The sequence below is a fragment of the Odocoileus virginianus genome, chromosome 33, assembly GCF_023699985.2.
Source record: "Odocoileus virginianus isolate 20LAN1187 ecotype Illinois chromosome 33, Ovbor_1.2, whole genome shotgun sequence".
NCBI classification, from domain to species: Eukaryota; Metazoa; Chordata; class Mammalia; order Artiodactyla; family Cervidae; genus Odocoileus; species Odocoileus virginianus.
Window position 1 is genome coordinate 31942154 of NC_069706.1, and position 20397 is coordinate 31962550.

General features: G+C 53.5%; 1 protein-coding gene and 1 pseudogene across 7 annotated transcripts in view; both read right to left on the bottom strand.

Moving 5' to 3' along the window:
• Positions 1-11467: 11467 nt before the first annotated feature.
• LOC139032766 (uncharacterized) lies at positions 11468-12335 on the bottom strand (annotated as a pseudogene).
• Positions 12242-20397, bottom strand: part of ELN (elastin) — a 32149-nt gene continuing 23993 nt past the window's right edge. For 5 of the 7 annotated variants that reach the window (XM_070460220.1, XM_070460219.1, XM_020896824.2 and 2 more), the window contains 13 exons: positions 19738-19908; positions 19591-19650; positions 18946-19050; positions 18326-18364; positions 16808-16879; positions 16576-16629; positions 16220-16303; positions 15311-15349; positions 15043-15096; positions 14659-14703; positions 14276-14302; positions 13568-13618; positions 12242-12489 (listed from right to left, as the gene is read on the bottom strand). In XM_070460220.1, the coding sequence (XP_070316321.1) occupies positions 12446-12489; positions 13568-13618; positions 14276-14302; positions 14659-14703; positions 15043-15096; positions 15311-15349; positions 16220-16303; positions 16576-16629; positions 16808-16879; positions 18326-18364; positions 18946-19050; positions 19591-19650; positions 19738-19908 (845 nt within the window). In that variant the 3' untranslated portion in view covers positions 12242-12445. The remainder of the gene's footprint in view (positions 12490-13567; positions 13619-14275; positions 14303-14658; positions 14704-15042; positions 15097-15310; positions 15350-16219; positions 16304-16575; positions 16630-16807; positions 16880-18325; positions 18365-18945; positions 19051-19590; positions 19651-19737; positions 19909-20397) is intronic. The other 2 variants (XM_070460221.1, XM_070460222.1) reach the window with 2 other exon arrangements.

Sequence of the window (20397 nt, forward strand, 5' to 3'; positions counted from 1 at the left end):
GAGAACCGGACCCAACAGGAAAGAGACGTCTCATTGACCCTGAGGTCCATAGTAGTTGCCTGGGGGAGTGGCCTCGGCCAGGTCCTTTCCCTCTCTGAGACCTGCAGTGAGGGCTGGCCCCACCAGGGACAGGTGGGGTGCTAGGTGGGGAGGAGAGGTGAGGCCCTCACCAGCTAGGCAGGCTGCTAAAGTTTCAGGCCCCGGGGGAGACGGTGACAACTGAGCCCAGGGATTTGCTCCTCCCAGTGCTAGAGCCCTGGAGCTGGCGCCACCCTGCCCAGGGTTCAGGAGGAGGTACTGCTAAACGGAGGGTTTTGAGACAAGTGGCCGGAGGAATTGGGTGGTCCCCAAAGCACAGGCTTCCCTGGTGGCTCAGATGTAGAGAATCTGCCTGCATTGTGGGAGATCCAGGTTTGATCCCTGAGTCAGGAAGATCCCCTAGAGAAGGCACTGTCTCCCCACTCCAGTATTCTTGCCTGGAGAATTCCACAGACAGAGGACTACAGTTCAGTTCATGGGGTTGCCAGGAGTCAGACAGGACTGAGAGAGACTAACATTTTCACTTTCACTTTCACAGCACAGGTGCTCCTTCTAGCCCTGGAAGTGTGGAGCACCCTGCCTACAACTGTCTCTCCCAGGCCCACCCTCCCACTTTATCCCACTGCCTGGGAGCCTATATGGGGAGAGGTTGACCCACATACCCAAGTCCATCAAGTGAACAAGGGGCAGAGCTGTTCACGCTCCAACTCCAGCCATTAAGCATGTATAGATTTTCTCTGGCCAGGGCTTTGTCCAGTGGCCTATGTGAGGGGCAGTCACCTCTGGGTGTAAAACAACTACCTGGGGGAGGAAAGAAAACATAATTTTTCTTCCTTCTTTCTTCCCTCCCTCCCTTTTTCTTTCTTTTTCTCCCTTCCTTCCTTGTTCCTTCCCTGCCTCCCTTCCTTCCTCCTGTCTTCCTCCTCTCTCCTTTCTTAACATGCAAGGTTGATGCTAGTCCTCACTCTATGCTGGCCAGATGGCCCTAAAGTACTTATAGTCAAGTGTCTTAAGGAGGTGTGTAGGTCCTCAGAGGCTGGACAGCAATGTCTTTGCTTGTTTGTTGGTTTCCTTCAGGGTATGATTCAGGCAGGGTCCAGGCTGATACAGGAAACAGGAGCAGTCAGCGGGGATTACTGTGGAGTTTAATAAAGGAGATTTGACAGTGGACTGGGCAGAGTTACGGGAAATCCATGAAGACAGGCACAGCCTCAATGTGACAGCAGTTAGTACTCCTGGGTGAAGGGGCTTGGGAGAGGCCCCCCGTGCAGGGGGCTACCACGGGAGAGGTAGAAGGGCCGTGGGCCTGTGTCCAGTTAGCTGGAAGACAGTCACTCATTTTTAAGACAACTAACCCTTACAGAATAGACTTGTGGCTCTGTAAGATTCTGGAAAAGAAAGCAGAGATTGAAGATGATGCTGATGCTGTAAGATGAACGAGAAGACAGAGCTGACACTTCCCTCTCTTGTTGGAGTTCCTTGGCAGCCACGTTTTTCTGTGAAACCAAGGACCAGCTCATCAGATCTGACATATTCAGTCACATTGCTCATCCAAGTTAAGTCTTTTTTTAACGGAAAGCAACAAAGCAATTTTTTACTTTTAATAAATACAAGCATTCACATATTGTTCACTTCATCTTTAGAACCTGGGGTTTCCCTGCTGACTCAAGTGGTAAAGAATCTGCTTGCAATGCAGGAGACCCAGATTAATCCCGGGTCAGGAAGATTCCCCTGGAGAAGGGGATGGCTACTCACTCCAGTATTCTTGCTTGGAGAATTCCATGGACTAGAGGAGCCTGGCTGGCTTCTCTAGTCCATGGAGTCACAAAGAGTTGGACATGACTAAGCAACTAACACTTCCACTTTTCACTTTTATCTCTAGAATATTCTTCTTAAATTCTGTTTTTGCATTGTTATGTGATGAACATTTTAAAAATAATTTATACAATCAAGAAGTTATGTAATTTGTAAGTGAATATGTCTATGTGTGTGTTGGGGAACAAATATTAAATTTTTTTTTTTTTTTTTTTTTTTTGCTGCACCACACAGATTATGGGCTTTTAGTTTCCCTACCAAGGATTGAACCTGGGCCCCCAGCAGCAAAAGTGCCGAGTCCTAAATTCCCTGGACTGCCACAGAATTCCCCAAATATTAATTTGGGTGCAAATTAAGATCTCTGGCTTGGAGGTGTTAAGTTTTAGGTACCCATTTGCCATCCAAGTGGCAAATATATATGCAGTGTTTGCTCAAAAATATTTTACTGATCGTGTTTGTGATACAAGTTTTGGGATTAGGGGTCCAGAGCCCTTTGGGAAAGACTTACTCCAGGTCTGGTGGCTCAGATGGTAAAGAATTTGCCTGCAATTCAGGAGACCTGGGTTCAGTCTCTGAGTGGGGACGATCCCCTGGAGAAGGGAATGGCAACCCACTCCAGTATTCTTGCCTGGGGGATCCCATGGACAGAGGAGCCTGGTGGGCTACAGTCCATGGGGTTGCAAACAGTTGGACACAACTGAGCGACTAACCCTGAATATTCATTGGAAGGACTGATGGTGAAGCTGAAGCTCCAATACTTTGGCCACCTGATGCAAAGAACTGACTCATAGGAAAAACCCTGATCCTGGGAAAGATTGAAGGAGAGGGGATGACAGAAGATGAGATAGTTGGATGGCATCACGGACTCAATAGACATGAGTTTGAGCAAGCTCTGGGAGTTGGTGATGTACAGGGAGGCCTGGTGTGCTTCAGTCCATGGGATGTCGCAAAGAGTCTGACACGACTGAGCGACTGAACTGAACTGAACAAGTAACATTTTCACTTTTACTCCAGGTCAATGATTAGGATTTGTCCAAATTGCCAAATTGTGACCTGGCTGAACACAAGCTGGTGCCAAAAGGCTCCATAGGAACTCCGACAGGATGAGCCCAAGACTGTGACCCAGGCCAGGGGCCAGAGCCCGAGCTGTCCTAGCCTAGAGAGGAACAGAGAGCTGGCATCATGTGATCCCTGCTGTCAGATGCAGCCTGCCCCCTCCTTGCCTACTCTGTGTGACATCACCCAGACATATGGTTCAGTGACTCCCCTGCCCTCTCCTTGAACTGTGGACAAAAAGACCCAAATATCTTTGTGGCATCTCTTGGATGACGAATGGGCATCTCAAACCTCATGCATTCAGATTAGAGCTCTTAATTGGTGCCCGGATCTGTTCCTCCCTCAGTGTTTCTCATCTCAGTAAATGACACCCCTGTCCTTTAGTGGCTCAGCCAAAATTCGAAGTCATCCCCAACTTCTCTCTCCTTATTCCTCTTCTTGCTCCCATGTGTGTATAGTCAGTCATGTCCAGATCTTTGCAACCCCATGGACTGTAGCCCACCAGGCTTCTCTGTCCATGGGATTTTCCAGGCAAGAATACTGGAACGGGTTGCCACTTCCTCCTCCAGGGGATCTTCCCGACCCAGGGATTGAAACCTGCATCTCTTACATCTCCTGCATTGGCAGGTGGGTTCTTTACCACTAATGCTTACCTGCGCCTGATCCATCAGCAAATCTTATTGGCAGATTTTACTGGTTCCCTGTAGATCCAAACTTCTACCGCTTCTCCCTCCAACCCCGCTCCTCCCTGGTCTAGCTGGGTGTACAGTACAACTGCCCCCGAGTTATTCCCCCATGATGCTCCAGAGCCTCTGCACATGTGGGTCAAAGTGTGACATTTCCTTACTTTCAAATCCAAAACTCTTACTGCAGCCATTAGGGGACCTAGTCCCTGGTTACTTCTTTGCTCCTGTTTCTTCTCTCTTTTGCTCTTTTTCCAATAACCACAGTGCACCTCTCTGCTCTTGTAACTTCCCAAGCAAGGGGTCATCACAGGGCTTCTCACCTGAAATCAGGTGTCCCCAACCATCCCAACTGACTTAACATTCTTCCTCACTCTCCATCTCCTTCCCTGGCTTTTGATCCCCATAGCACTGATTCGCCTGATGTTAGAATTAATCGTTTGTTCCCTGTGTTCGTTTCCTGTGGCTGCTATCACAAATTACTGTGCTCACAGTGCCAGAGGCCAGAAGTCCCAACTCAATTGCACTGGCCAATATCAAGGTCTGCATTCCTTCCGGAGTCTCTAGAGGAGGATCTGTTCCTTTCCCTTTCCGGCTTCTTTTCCTTTTAAAATTGTGTTTTAAAAAAACACACATAGTATAAATTAATCATCTTGACCATTTTTAAGTGTACATTTCAGTGGTTTAAGTACAGTTGATGCTTGAACAATTCAGGGAGTTAGGCCCACCAACACCCCCTCTCGCCCACTCCTGCTGCCCTCAGGGACACACACACTCACAGTCGTAAAATCTGCATGCTGCTATCTCTGTCTTAAAACCAAAAGAGTTGATAGAAGATGACTCACCCAGGCTAGGAAGCCGAAACTGAAAAGAATCAGGACTCAACTCCCTGTTCTTTTGATTCTGCAAATTGCGATCTCTACTCGAACACAAACTTTCCCCTACACTTCATTAAAGACCTGTAAAATGAAAATACAGGTACTATATTTATTGAAAAAAATCTGCATATAAATGGACACTCCCAGCTGAAATGGATGTTGTTCCAGGGTAAACTCCGTACATTCACACTGTTGTGAAACAGATCTCCAAAACTTTAATTTTCATTTTTTTGGGGGCTATGCCTTTTGCCAGATATAGATCCCTGACCAGGGCTCGAACCTGTGCCTCCTGCAGTGGAAGCATAGAGTTCTAACCACCAGACCACCAGGGAATTCCCCAAAACTTGAAAAAAAAAATGCCTTTATTTCTTTATTTATTTGGAATATAGTTGATTTACAATACTGTGTTGGTTTCAGGTGTATGGTAAAGTGAATCAGTGATATATGCACATATAGCCAAAAATTTTTAAAGACTATTTTCCCATATAGATCATCACAGAGTGCAAAACTTTCCCATCTTGCAAATCTGAAGCACTGAACCCATTAAACAGTCCATCTTATTTCCCCCTCTCCCCCAGCCCCTGGTGCCCACCATTCTACACTCTTTTCCCATGAATCTGACTACTTTAGAGGCTTCATCCAAGTGAGATGGTACAGAATTTCCCTTGTGACGGGCTTTTCATGCGGCAAGGTGTCATCTAGGTTCCTCCATGTGGTGGCACATGACAGGATTTCCTTCCTTTATTTATTTTTAGGGTTTCCTTCCTTTTTAAGGCTGAATAATACTCCACAGTAGATATACAACACGTTTTCTTTCTTTATTCATCTGTTGTTGGAAACATATGTTGTTTCCATAGCTTGGCTAATGTGGATAGTGCTGCTATAAATATGGGAGTGCAAATATCTCTTCAAGACAGTGATTTCATTTTCTTCGTTTATATACACATAAGTGAAATTGCTGAGTCCTATGATAGTTGTATTTTTATTTATTTATTTATTTTGGGTTGCGATGAGTCTTCGTTGCTGTGCCAGGGCTTTCTCTAGTTGAGGCCAAGAGGGGCTACTCTTCGTTGCGGTGCACAGGCTTCTCTTAGCAGTGACTTTTCTTGCTGGGGAGCACAGGCTCCAAGGCATGTGGGATCTTCCCAGACTAGGGTTCGATCCACTAGTGGATTCTTATCCATTGCGCCACCAGTGAAGTCCTTATTTTTAATTTTTTCGAGGAACCTCCATACTTTTCTCCATTATGCCTGTCCCAACTTACATTCCCACTAGCAGTATACAAGGGTTCCCTTTTCTCCACATCCTCTCCCACACTTTTTATCTTTTGTTTTTTGATAATAAACCATTCTAACAGGAAAGGGGTGATATCTCATTGTGGTTTTGATTTGTATTTGCATCACCTGATGATTAGTGATCCTGAGCACCTTTTCATTTACCGAATGGTCACGTAGATCCATTCTCCTGAGAATGCTCAGATTTTTTGCCTATTTTAAAAAATTGGGTTTTTAAAAAAAGATTTTTGAGTTGCTTAAGTTTCAAATACTTTTTGGATACTCACCTATATCAAAGGTATGATCCACAAATATTTTCTCCCATTTCATAGGTGGTCTCTTCACTTTGTTGATGGATTCTTCTTCTGTGAGAAAGCTTTTTAGTTTAATACCATCCCACTTGTTCATGTTTGCTTTTGTCATCTGTGCTCCTGGGGTCTTATCCAAAAAAAATTGTTGCCCAGACCAGTGTCAGGAAGCTTTTCCTCTATGTTTTCTTCTAATATGTTTTTCTTCTATATGTTTATTTTCTTCTAATGTTTTATAGTTTCAGGCCTTACAGTTATCTTTAATCCATTTGGAGTCGATTTTTGTGTATGGTGTGAGATGGGGGTTCACCCTCCCTCTTCTTCATCTGGATATTCAGTTTTTTCCAGCACCATTTATTGAAGAGACTATCCTTACCCCATTGTGTGTTTTTGGTACCCTTGTTGATTAGTCGATCATAAATGCATGGGTTTATTTCTGGACTCTATTCTGTTCCACTGGACTCTCTCTTTCTCTCTATTAGTGTAGCTTTGTAATATTTTGAAGTCAGGAAGAGTGATGCTTCCAGCTTTATTCTTCCTGTTCAAGACTGTTTTGACTGTTTGGGGTCTTTTGAGGTTCTGGATGAATTTTAGGCTTGTTTCTGTGAGGGTGTGTGGGCTGAAGACCTCCTATTCTGCCACCTTGCTCATGTCATTTCTCTGTAGTTTTCTCTTCTTGTGGTATCTTTGTCTGGCTTTCAGAGTAACAAAATGGTATCAGTATCAGGGTAATGCTGGCCTCTTAGAATGAACTTGGATCTGTTTCTCCTCTTCAGTCTTTTGGAAGAGTTTCAGGAGAATTGGTATAAATTCTTCTTTAAATATTTGGTAGAATTCACCAGTGAAACCATCTGGTCCTGGCTTTTCTTTGTTGGGAGGATTGATTACTGATTCATTCTTTCTTGCCATTAGTCTGTTCAGATTTTCTATTTTTTTCACCATTCAGTCTTGGCAGATTGTGTGTTTTTAGGGATTTATTCATTTCTTGGAGGTTATTAAATTTGTTGGCATACAAGTCTCCCAACTTCTTTTAAGGATACTTGTGATGGCATTTAGGGCCCATCAAGATAATATCCTCATCTCAAGATTCTTAATTACATCTACAGAAGCTCTTTTTTCTTATAAGGTAGCTGCCATGGGCTTAAAATCCATGTCCCTTAAAATTCATATGTCGAAGTCCCAACCCCCAGCTTCTCAGAATGTCACTGTGTCTGAAGATAGAATCTTTAAAGAGGCAATTAGCTTAAAATGAGGTCATCAGGGACTTCCCTGGTGGCCCAGTGGCTAAGACTCCACGCTTCCAATGCAGGGGGCCCAGGTTCGATTCCTGGTCAGGGAACTGAGATTCCCCCATGCCACAACTAAGAGCCCTCACACAGCAACTAAGACCCGGTGCAGCCAAATAAATCAATACTGAAAAAAAGACACAAAAAATGAAAAGAATACAAGAATTAAAATAAACATAGTTCGTCAGAATGGGCTCAAATCCACTGTGACTGATGTCCTTATAAGAAGAGGAGGTTAGGAGACATATATGCACAAAGGGAAGATCATGCAAGGACCCAGGTAGAAGGTGGCCACCTGCACACTGAGGAAAGAGTAGGAGAAACTGGCCCTGCGGACACCTTGATCTTGGACTTCCAGCCTCCAGAACTGTGAGAAAATAAATTTTTGCAGCCTGTGGCACTTTGCTATGGCAGCCTGAATACACTACTAACAGTGATATTTACAAGGTTTCAGGGATTAGGACACAGGTCTCTTTGAGACTATTATCAGCCTGGCACAATATTCTTGCCTGGAGAGTCCCATGAACAGAGGAGCCTGGCAGGCTACAGTCCATGGGGGTCTCAAGAGTCGGCTCTGACTTAGCGACTAAATCACCATCTCTCTCCCAGCGTGTATAACTAGTGAAAGCAGGGAGTTTAATCTCTTTTGTTCTTACAACAAGGTTTATCCTCAGGGAGTTGCATTCTGGTGTGGATAGTCAGACAATCAACGAAGAAGCAAAGTGTACTCTGGGCTTCCCTGATGACTCCGTGGTAAAGAATCGGTCTGCCAACACAGGAGACGTGGATTCCATCCCTGGATCAGGAAGATGCCCTGCAGAAGGAAATGGCAACCCACTCCAGGATTCTTGCCTGAGAAATCCCATGGACAGAGCAGCCTGGCGGGCTACAGTCCATGGGGTTGCAAAGAGTCGGACGCGACCTAATGACTAAACGACAACAGCGAAGTGTACTGTTATACCGTGGCATGGCAGTGGGCGTTGGTCACGGGTGCCTGGAGAAAGAGAAGGCAGGGCTAGTGCTGGAGGAAGGTATAGTTTGCAATTTTATTTAATTAATTAATAAATGTATTTTGTGCAGTTTGTGGAATCTCAGTTCCCCAATCAGGGACTGAACTTTTGCCCTCAGCAGTGAAAGTCAGGAGTCCTAACCACTTCGGTAGCTTCAGTCATGCGGGCTCCTGCCTCCTGCTTTGGCAGGTGGGTTCTTTACCACTAGCGCCACCTGGGAAGCCCTAACCACTGGAAAAGAAAGTGAAAGTCGCTCAGTCGTGTCTGACTCTTTGCAACCCTATGGCCTGTATAGTCCATAGGATTCTCCAGGCCAGAATATTGGAGTGGGTAGCCACTGCCTTCTCCAGGGGATCTTCCCAACCCAGGGATCAAACCTAGGTCTCCCACATTGCAGGCGGATTCTTTACCAGCTGGATCACCAGGGAAGTACAAGAATACTATCCCTTTTCCAGTAGATCTTCCTGACCCAGGAATTGAACTGGGGTCTCCCGCACTGCAGGCAGATTCTTTACCAGCTGAGTTACCAGGGCAGCCCCTGGACCACCAGGCAATTCCCTAGAGTTTGCAATTTCAGAAACAGGGTCAGGGAAGCACCTTCTGAGAAGGTGGCATTTTGAGTCAAGACCTGAAGGAGGTGAGGGGGCCAGGCATGTTGATAGCGGAGGGAAGGACGTCCTGGGCAGGGGAGACAGCAGAGCTGGTGGCCGGAGAGGGGGTGGCCACTGCCCGCGAGGAGTGGGGACAGGGCAGGGTAATTGGGTGGCCGGCAGGGGGCCAGGTGGCAGGACACGAGATCAGAACAGCTGGTCCAATTCAGGTAAGGGGCTCCTCGGCCATGGAAGGGCCTCTGGCTTGGGCAGACGGCAGCCACTGCAGGATTTTGAGCAGATGCATGACCTGAGCTGACTTTCTGTTTTAAAGGGATTGTTTTGGCTGCTGTGTGAAGAGAAGGCTGAAAAGGAGCCAGGTCAGGATGGGGAAGCCCAGTTTGGAAGCCTTGTCAGTCGTCTAGGCAAGAGTTACTGTGGACGAGGACCTGGACCCTAGAGGTTGGGAGGGGTGGTTGGGTCACCCTCTGAAGGTGGTGCCCCGGGGTTTGCTGGTGAATCTGGTGTGTGAAATGGGAGGAGAGGAGGATTCCTAAGCTGCTGCCTGAACCCCTGGAACTGAGATGGGGAAGGTGGGGAGGGGCAGGGGAGAGCAGGTTATGGTGGGGGGTGGGAGGGGGGAATCCATGCTACTCAGGTTATGAGACTTTCAGGTGGGGATGTTAGGAACTGGCTGTGAACGTGCCAGTCCAGAGTTCAGGGGAGAGGTCTGTGCTGGAGGAATCAGTTTGGGAACTGCTAATGCACACATGGTATTTAAAGCCATAAATTATGAGAAACCAAAACAGGGGGGCCCCAGGGCTGAATGCTGGAGCTGGCCAAATCTCAGAGCCTGGAGAGCTTGTGGAAGAATGAGCAAGGGATCTTTTCAATGAACAAATAAGTGATGGATGGATCTCGTTTGCCACCGCTCTTGGGCAGGCTGTCCCTCCTCACTGCCGGTCACTGCGGCTCCTTGTCTCTGCGAACGTACCCCCTACCCCCTCTGACCCCTCCTCCACTTTTCCGGGGCTCTGCCCGCTCCAGCCAGGCGCTGCGGGCCTTCAGGGGGCTGCTCCTCCTCCCCGGACGGCCTGCCCTCCCTCCTCTCCGCGCGATTCTGGGCCTGCTAAACTGCTTCCGGTGCCCTGCTGCCCTCCGGGCCTGGGTCCCCGAGCATCGCCCCGCCCCTGTCTTTCCAGCCAGACTCCTGGCAGCGGGAGGGCCCTTGTGCTCAGATACTAGCGTCTACACGGGCAGACCCCACCTGTACTCCCAACACAGCTCCTCCCTGCCACCCTTGTGGCTTCCCCGGGTGCCCACTGCCCCTGGGGTTCTCTCGGGAGGATGGATGCGAGGCTATATGGGCCCTGGAAGTGGACTTGGTGGTTTGGGGAGGGAAGTTTGGAATCTGGTACCCAGAGTCTAGAAGGGAGGGGTGGGCTCCGGGACGGGGGGCATCCTCATACTAGATGGATGAGTGTCCACGAGGGGAGGGGGACGGCCCTGGGGAGCGGGTGCAGTCAAGGGTGGTACTCAGTCTCCTGTTGAGCCAGCAGGGTGCCATCTGTTATGTTTTGTCAAGAAGCAAAGTGGTGCCTTATGCCAGGTGTGACAGTGAGGGGATGTGGAGAGGGAAACAGGCTTCTGTTTTTCTTCGGTTGGAGCATTTCTTCTCTCTTGGCTGTTCACCGAGGTCGAGGTTTGGTCTGGACAGAAGGGTCATTTTTGTTTCCTCCGGTCATCCAGCTGCAGCCGCAGCTGCAGCATCCAGAGGCCAAGGACCTGGGCCTGAGGGGTGAGGGCTGGGGAATGTGTGTCTGGGTGAGCCCATCTCCTCGGAGGGATGAGTGTGTCGGACTGGCTGCCCTGCTTCCCCTGAAAGGGATTATCGTTTTTAAAGGACAGGCTGAACTTGAAGAAGGAGCCTTTCACCAGAAGTCAATGGCAGATGATTTTGGTAAAAGTGTGAAAATGAAAGTGTTAGTCGCTCAGTCGTGTCTGACTCTTTGCGACCCCATGGTCTGTAGCCCGCCCAGCTTCCCTGTCCCTGGGATGCTCCAGGCAAGAATACTGGAGTGGGTTGCCATTCCCTTCTCCAGGGGATCTTCCCGACCCAGGGATCGAAATTGTGTCTCTGGCATCTCCTGCACTGGCAGGTAGATTCTTTACCACTAAGCGCCGCCTGGGAAGACCTAAGGTTCCCCAAGGCCGAGCCCTGTTCCCTACCTGGACCCGGAACTGAAGGCAGAGAGCTTACAAAGGAGGCCAAGACACAGTTTCCTTTAAAAGGTTTTCATTTATTAGTCTTTTCTGAAGCAGTTAATTCTCTTCTTTTTTTTTTTTAAATGTGTGTTTCATCCAAAGTTATACCAAAGTGATTAAAGTGAATTTTCTAACGGGGATATAGGTCCCCATATCAGAAAAAAAAAAAAAAAAGGTTTTTTTTTTTGTTTGTTTGTTTTTTCCATAAACCACACAAGTAAAAGGAAAGGAGAACATCAACAATCAAAAATAATCCCCAAATGTCCAGGACAAAAAATAAAATATTTATTGATCTATCACAGCGAGACACATAGAGATGGGCGGGGCAGGGGAGAAATGCTCTGAAGTACAGTGGCTCGAGGAGGGGTCGGGGATACAGTACTGCGTGGGGGGAGACCCAGGTTGGGGGGGAGATTCCTGTGGCCCCGGCTGGTACAGCTCCTCACACCCAGAGGCTCGGGGCCCCTTCGTAGGGGTGTGTGCGATGGGGTGGAGGCTGGGCCCAGGCTGCCATGACAGGTTAACCGAGTCGATGGTGGGAGCGCCCAGCCAGCTAGGGGTGCCGGGCGGCCAAACCGGGACAAAGATGGACGGACGGATGGACAGACGGGCGGATGAATTCCACAAGAGCAAGAGGGCTGTTCCCAATACAGGGTTGGGGGGAGTCCGGACATGGGGAACAGCGATGGGTTGGGGAAAGGGGGGCCAAGGAGGCCAAGAGATGGCATGACCCAATCCAGCGTGAGGGTTTCGATGCTTGGGTACCAACTGGACCACAGCCAGAAGTGGGTCCTGGTGGGCAGGGGGAGGCGAGACTGCCCAGGAAGTGTCTGCACCATCTTCAGAGGAGCCCCAGGGAGGGGGTTCCCTAACGGGCTGCCCTTCCCTCCTCCCTCCCCGCAGGAAGAGTGAAAGCACCAGCGTGTAGCACCAAGTCCCCCTAGAGATGGAGAGCGTATGAAGGGGGAGTTCCTGGGTGGGAAGGGCGTGGGGGCAGGGGGCCAAGCCCACCCAGCCCGTGCCTCTGAAGGAGGGGGGCCTCCCGGGGCCCGCTTGGCCACCACTCTCTTGCCTCCTTGCCCTGTGGATTTCCAAGGCCGCCCGTCCTGCCCCGTTCCCACCCGGGGTGGGAGCTTAGGAGGGGGCATGGGGAAGGGGGGTGGGGTCACAGAGGGTTTACATTCTCCACGAAGCAGTAGCACCAACGTTGATGAGGTCGTGAGTCAGGGGTCCCGGGGGGCTCACTTTCTCTTCCGGCCGCAGGATTTCCCCAGGCAGGCCCCACCTGGGTGCAGGGGAGGCACACCCCACAGTCAGTCCTGGCCGCTTGGGCTCAAGCCCTTGCCCACTCTGCCCAGCCCCGAGCTCTTCTCACATCCACATCATCAGCATGGGAAACAGAGGCTCCAGGAAGCCAGGGGGAAGCCTGGCCACCACCCCAGGCCAAACTCCGAGCCCTTTCATTGGGCAAACTCCCACTGGGCAAGTGGACGGTGGCAGGGCTCCTGCCCTCTCCTGGGGAGGATCTGACTGGTTAACCTCATTTCAAACCATCAAGCTCCCGGGGTCGGGTGAGTGGGGCCTGGACCAGCGCCTACCGCTGCAGGAGCGCGGTGTGGCTCGTTACCGCCACCTGGTGGCAGCGAGCTGCCTAGTGGTAGAGACGCCATCTCTGCCGAGCTCATCCAGGGTGTTTTTCGGGAAAGCAAGCAGGGTCACGGGCCACGAGCACCAGCCGGTGCCCGACTGAGAGCTGGGCGCCTTGAATGAGGTCAGGCTGCTCTGGCCTCTGCCTCTCCCTGGGCTGCCTCGTCTGGGCGGTTGGGAAGCAGGTGCGGGTGGAAGGGAATCCACAGCCTGAGCGACTGCCAGGGTGGAGCTAGCTGGGGCTTCTCTGAGTCCCTTTCGGGCATGGTTGGGAGAGGCCTTGAGGGTGGTGATCAGACACTGCCAGACACACGTCTGCCCTTGGAGCAAGGGCGTGGCTCCAGGACCCCTGCGGGGTCTACCCCTCCAGTTCCCCAACACCAGGGCTCCTGTGTCACCTCCGTCCTCTCTCTCCTCCTCTGTCCCTCCCAGCCCCTCCTCCTCCCCCTCCCTTTTCTTTCTCTCGGCTTCTCCTGGCAGGAGTGCGGGTGTGGGTACCAGGCAGGGAGGGCTTGCCAGGCCTGGCCTGGGAGAGCCAGGAGGTCCCTGGCCCGCTCTCAGCTCTGAGGATCTGTTTCGGAGACAGCAGAAGCAGTGGGTAAGGGGTCCAGCTCCCCCACCCCTGGCCTCCCTGCCGGGCTTCGTCTGACATGCCGCCCCCTCCTCCAGGCTGTCCCCCCCACCACCGCCCTCTTCCAGGGGCAGAGTCTACTCACCTTGGAATCCCAGGGCTCCCAGGGCCCCTCCGAAGGCCTTGGGAGGTTTGCCTGTGGAGGGAATGTAGGGGGTTGGGGAGGTGGCCAGGCTTCCCCACCTCGACCAGACCACCCCCTGCCCCACCCGTGCGCCTCCAACCCTGCAGCAGCAGGTTCCGAAGGCCTCTCTGCCCCCAGCCTGACCCTCCCGCCCAGCCTTGTTCCTTGCAGCATGTGGAGGTCTGAGCAGCTCTGTGGCAGCCCCCCCCACCACAGTCAGACCCCAGGCCACATTTCCCAGGGACAGCCTCACCCCCCACCTTTGAGGGACTCCAGGCTCAGCCTCCTTGACCACCTGCTTGAATAGGCCCTGTTCTTACCCAACAGTATCTTTCCTCTTCTATGGGACCTTGTCAACCTCTCTGGTTAGACCCCAAGACCTGGGGTGACCCAGGTCCCCGTCTCACTCCTGATGCCCAGTCAAGTGCCAGGCTGGGAGCTCTAGGAATTGGGGTCCCCACACCCCAAGGCTGACTTTTTCAGCTTCGGCGATTCTCCTGCGGGCTCTATCAAGCCCCCCTACCAGAAGGCCAGCCCAGGGCTGTAGCTGCACTGGCTGGTCCCTCAACAGGATGGACCTGCTCCCCCCCCGCCCACACACACACACTGTGAAGGAGCTCAGGCCCCTGCTTGAAATGGGGCCCCGACTTGTGAGACTGGTAGACTCACCACCAACTCCCAGGCCCCCGGCTCCACCTGCAAGGCAAGCAGAGGGGTGGTGAGGGTGTGTGCCTCTAGGGAGCCCACCAAGCCCTCCCCGGCAGCATGGGCCTCGTCTGAGAGGGGCCCAGGTCTGGGCTGGGGCGTTGGGGGCCCTGCCAGTGACTGTGTGACCCTGGGTGCTCTCTGAACCTCAGCTTGTCTCATCTGAACGTGATGTTTTATAAAATCCGATGCTCCCAGATATGGCACGGGAGGAAGAGAAGAGAAGGCCCAGCTCTGTGCAATCTAAGGATGTGGGTCCCCCCCCTACTCTGTAGCCTGGCTCAGCCCTTCTGGGCAGGGGAAGAGGAGGGCTGGGTGGGGCCCAGGGCTGGGGCGCCTGGCCGTACCTGGGAAAATAGGAGACAGTCCGAAGCCAGGCCTTGCTGCAACTCCTGCAGGAGGGGTTTGGGGTTGGCGTGGGGGTATGGGGGCGTGGGGTGGGGTGGGGTGGGATGGGATGGGACCCTGGAACCCACCTCTGCCTGGCCACCTACTCCTCTCCACCTAAGATCACCTCCTCCCACTGCCCCTTCCCCACTGGCAAAGCAGCTTTGTTAACAAAGCCTCATCAGCCTGGTGTCGGAGGCCCACGCGTCCCCCCAGCCCTGAGGCCTTCCCCTGACTGTCCCCTCCACCCTCTGTCTCGGGTCCCTGTGCTGATGCAGGCCTGGCGTCCCCACTGCTAGCCAGCCAGGCTCAGCTGCAGATCTCACAGCAGAGGCGGCCCCTACCTCCGAGTGGGAATGGCCGGCCGGCTCCTAGGACACCTCCAAGGCCAGCGGCACCTGAGACGAGGGCAGGTAGGGGTCAGGACGAGGCAAAATGTAAGGGGCCCTGAGCATCCTCTCCGGGGTCTGGGGATGGGATTTCCAGGAAGGATCCTTCATGGGTATTGTGAGCAGGACTGAGGCCTGAGCTGGTTCATGGACAAGGCAGTGGGGGTGGGGTATAAGCAGCTTGCAGGCCTGGCCTCGCTGTGGGGCAGTGGGAGCAACTCACCAAATTTGGCTGCTTTAGCAGCTGCAGCTGGAGACACACCTGGAAAGATGGGGAGCAAAAGGGCTTAGGAATATCTCCTCTCTCCCAGAGTCGTGTCCTCCTCCTGACCACTGCCATCAATCTGCAACCTGCCCACTGTCTCATCCTTCCACCATCCCTCCACCCCTCCTCTATTCATCCGTCTTTCCAGAAATCTTTATTAAGCTCCTACAGTGTAGCCAGACTTGTGGAGCACATGGGGTAAGAAACTTCAGGCTGGGTCAGAGACACAAAGATGGCCCGAGAGAGGGATGTTAACACAAGGTCCACCATGATGGCAGAGACTTTGGGAAAGGAATTTCCCTGCAGGCTTTGTTTTCCTTCTCTGGAAAATGGGCATAACCATCACTATCCTAATGAACCTCCACTGGAGGTGGTTGGGCGAGTTGAGAGAGAGAGGAGAGGGAGAGATTGGGACACCCAGCCGCAAGGAGCAGCCCTCACTAAGCTTGCTCTGTGCTTACTCGCTCAGTCTCGTGTCTGACTCTTTGCGAGCCCGTGGGCTGTAGCCCGTCAGGCTCCTCTGTCCATGGGATTTCCCGGGCAAGGATACTGGAGTGGGTTGCCATTTCCTCCTCCAGGGGGTCTTCTCAACCCAGGGATCGAACCCATGTCTTCTGCACGGCAGGCAGACTCTTTACCCGCTGAGCCATTGGGGCCCCTCCAAATGCTGCAGGAGTCCAGAGAGGGGGGCAGGGCTCAGTATAATCTTGAGTTGCTGATGAAGTGTGGGCAGGGACGCTTGAACAAGGTGTGGCCAGATGGAAAAGAAAGTCAGTCTCTCTCTCATTCATATGTGCATGTGTGTGCAAACACACACACACACACACATCACACGCCATTCATTCACTGATTCTAGAACACACTTACCTCCAAGGCCCACAGCCCCTGGGACAGCTCCAAGCCCACCAACTCCCAGTCCTCCGACTCCGAGCCCACCGACTCCCCCCAGGCCTGTGGAGAGAGCTGTGTATTAGACCCTGCAAGTGAGAGCAGCTGGCTCTGTCTGTGGAGGGGTGGGGCTATCGTCCGAGGCCCCACGTGGAGCCTGGGCTGCCAGGGCCTTGGAGGGCTGGCAGCCAGGGGCCGGGAGGTGGGCTAGACCCGCGGGAGACAATGCCCCTAAAGGCCTTGGGGAGCAGGCCAGGGAATATATGCTCCATGGCATGTAGTCAGACACACACCCCCAAGTCCCGGGGCAGCCCCCACCTCACACCCATGCTCACCAAATTGGGCGGCTTTGGCGGCAGCTTTGGCGGCAGCAGCTGCAGCAGCAGGTCCTGGGGACACAGAGGGAGCTCAGGGAGGGAGTCTCCATGGGTCAGTCTCCCTCAATGCCCAGCCCATCCTGGGGTTTCAACTAAGGTAGGTACCATTAGCCCCATTTCACAGATGAGAAAACTGAGGCACAGCAGAGGTTAAGCAATGTGCTCAAGGCTTCATGTGGTTTCAACTCACCTGCCACACCACCTGGAATGCCAGCTCCGCCAAGATCTCCAATCCCTCCAAGGGCCCCGACCCCTCCTGGTGCTGTGGAGAGAGGGTGGAAAGTCAGTCCTTCCCCCTTTCTGAAGGACGAGGCCTCCCCGCCCCAAGGTCACTAGGCAAGTAGACAGGTGGCGAAGGCCACGTGACCCAGTGGAAGGAGCAGAGGACAAAGGTCCATTCCCAGACACACGGGTCTGAGTCCCGGTTCTGCCCTGACCCTCTGGACAAGGAAAGACCCCCGCCCCCGATCCTCGACCTGCCCACCTCCTCCCCTTCCTCCCAGGCTGGCACTGGGAGCTGTAGGTGGTCCCAGTGGTGGTTGTGGCCATGAGCTGCCAAGGGTGGAGGACAAGTCTCAGACCCCGACAGCCCTGGGTTTGAATTCTGGTTTCTCTGCTCATCATAGCTGTCACCTCTCTGACCCTAAAGGGGGCGACGATCCTTTCCCTGTTCACCTACAGGTGTTTGAAGCCTGAGAGGACACTCTGTGTGCAGGTCCTCTGAGTGTGAACCACTGTTCAGTACAGAGCTGCCAGGAATCACAGCTAGCGCTTTAGGGGGACACTCATGGTCAGTGGTTCATGCTTGTTAGCCGGCTTATTGTTCCAGGCAGCAAGAAAGGTAGGTATCATTAGCCCCATTTCACAGATGAGAAAACTGAGGCACAGCAGAGGCTAAGCAATGTGCTCAAGGCTTCAAGGGCAGGAAATGACTTTGGAGCCAGAGCCCTTAGCGGCTCTGTTTCCCTGGCAATGGCTGTCGAGCTCAGACCAGCAGGGCCGCCAGCAAGGAACAGGAGAGAGGCCTGTGGGTTACCAGGCCCGCTGCGGGTGGAACACTTTCCAAGGTGGAAACTGGTCCCAAGAGGACCGGCCAGACCTGGTTGGCAGTTCCCTGGCGGAGGCCCCGGCCCAGATCCTAGGAGGCCAGAATGCGGGGGGACACAGACAGCATGGTCTGGCCAGGCTGGGGCTGCCTAGGTGCCAAGTGTCGGGGGATGGGGGCAGGCAGGTCTGCCACGTCCTCGTGGCGGGCACAGTCCTGCTGACCACAAGGCGGGGGCCCAGATGAGGAGTCCTGGCTTTGCTGGGACATCAGCCCTGGCCCCTCGATGGCCTTGGGCCCCGTGAAACTGTCAGGGCCTTCGGGGCCTTCAGGGCCTTAGGGACCATGGTCCTCACCAAGGTGGAACTGCCCCACCCCCGGGGGGCGGGCTGGAAATGGGAAGGGCGGTTGGAGTTGTCCTGGGGCTGTAGGCACGCTAGGCATTTAGTGGGCGGGAGCCGGAGTCTGCGGAGCTGTCGTTAATGTGTCCTAGAAACTGCCTTTTTCCATGCTGACCATCCCAGCCCTTTGCTGTAGGCTCCAGGCACTGGGGCCTGGCCCAGGGGAAGAGGAGTCAGGGGACCGGGTGCTATCAGGGATGGTGGGGCTATCAGGGGTAACTAGGGGATCACCCACCGGGGGTGGTGTGTTGAGGGGTCTTACCGAACTTGGCTGCCTTAGCTGCGGCCAGGGTTCCAGGTACTGGGGAAAACGGCAAAAGGAAGAGTGGGGGAGGTCAGTAGCTGAGCTCTCTGCTTGGGAGTTCAGCTTCCTCCAGGGAGCCCTCCTTGACTTCCTCAGCTTTCTTTGCTTCTCTCAAAGCCCTGAAGCCGTGGCTCTGCACTAGGCGCTCACAGGCCAGGGACAGAGCTCCGGGACCTAACTGTGTCCCCACCAGTCTGGTCTGGGGGTGCTTGAGGGCTGAACTGTGCCCAGCACGGTCTGCCTGAGGCTGGCATAACTAGGAGATGAAGAACTAGCGCTCTCAGAGACCCCCCTGCCCCTGCACACTGCTGAAGAGGAGCTGGGGGGCCCAAGCACTCCCACGGACCCCAGGGACCCCCAGCCTCCGTCCTTGGGCAGTGGGCTTCTTTTCAGCTTGGAGCCCTTCAGCTGGCCTGCCCCCCTTCTCTTATCCCAGTTGTCTCAGAATGCTCAGGAGGACCTAACAGAGCATTTATCGTGCGCCTAGGTGCAAGGGTGCTGGAGGACGGGCTGGGGAGAGAGCCCTGCCTCCTTGGGCTCGGGGGGCATTGCTCTTCATCCCCCAGAAGGTCCCTTACCTGCCGCTGCCCCAAGTCCAGGAACTCCGACCCCAACTCCAAGGCCAGGAACGCCAACACCCACTCCAAGGCCAGGAACGCCAGCAGGAAGCCCGGCGGCAGCCCCTGTGGGAGATGGGGGAGTGGGGTGATGGTGGCAGGCAGAAGACAGGCCCTTTTGGGGGTGTCCTGCCCAGGAAGCTGAGTCAGGCCCCAAGAGAAGGGGCCCAGTCTCATGCGGGGCCTCTGTCCCCTTCATCTGCCCTCTACGCTGCTGCCAGGTTTTCCTAAAACTCACACTGACCACCAAGTCCAGCCCCTCCCCAGACCGGCATCCGGGGCCGCACGCGCCGGACATCGCTGCCCCTTTCAGCCTCACCTCCTGTCCCTCCCTCTTGGATGAACTTAATTTGATTCTCCTAACAAGCCTCCCTGGCAGGCGCCCTCAGCCCCACACAAGAGGACAGGAAACTCAGAGATCACTCGGCTAGTATGGGGCCCAGGACTCGAACGCGGGTCTCCCTTATGCTAAATCTGTTTCTGATGCCCATGTCTGCCGCCTGGGGGGTCTCATGAGGCTGTAGGGCGGGTCTGAGAGGTTGCGTGTCCAGGGACCTGGCTCAGACTGGGGTCACACTAGACCGAGAAGGCAGGCAGGACACTCACGCAACTGGGCTTTGGCGGCGGCCTTAGCAGCGGACTTGGCAGCAGCTGGGACCCCTGCTCCTGCGGGGGAGAGGATGAGGTTTAAGGATGGCACCCACGGAGGATTCAGAGGACCCTCACTCAGGCCCACTTATTCACACGGCTTACCTATGACACCGCCGGGGCCAAGGCCAATGCCGGGAGCCACGCCGATGCCGGGAGCCACGCCGATGCCGGGAGCCACGACGCCGGGAGCCACGCCAATGCCGGGAGCCACGACGCCGGGAGCGACGCCGGGAGCCACAACGCCGGGAGCCACACCGACTCCAGGGGCTAAACCTGCGAAAGAGAGCAGAGCCAATCCTTAACGGAGTCCTGACTGAGGAGGACATAAGCTGATGGAAAGAGCAGCTGGCTGGGGTGTCAGGAACCCTGGATCCTTGTTCCAGCTGGGCACAGACTTGCTGTGTGACCTTGGGCAAGTTACTTTCTCTTGATGGGCCTCAGCTTCTTCATCCCTAATAAGAGGTCTGTGCAAGATCAGGAGCTCAACTTTTGGAGTTTCAGGGACCCCTTTGAGACTCTGAGGGTGATACAGGCAGACTCATGTAGCAACTAACAACATGTAGTAAAGGCAAGACAGGCGGGCCTGGCTTCAAAGCTCAGCTCGGCCACCATTTAGCTATGTGAGTGTGGGCAAGTTACTTAAGCTCCTGGAGACTCAGTTTCCACATCTGCAAAATGGGTGCAACAGAACCAATCTCATAAGGCTGATGTAAGGATTATCTCAGCATATGGTGAAAGTGAAAGTATTGGTAGCTCAGTCAT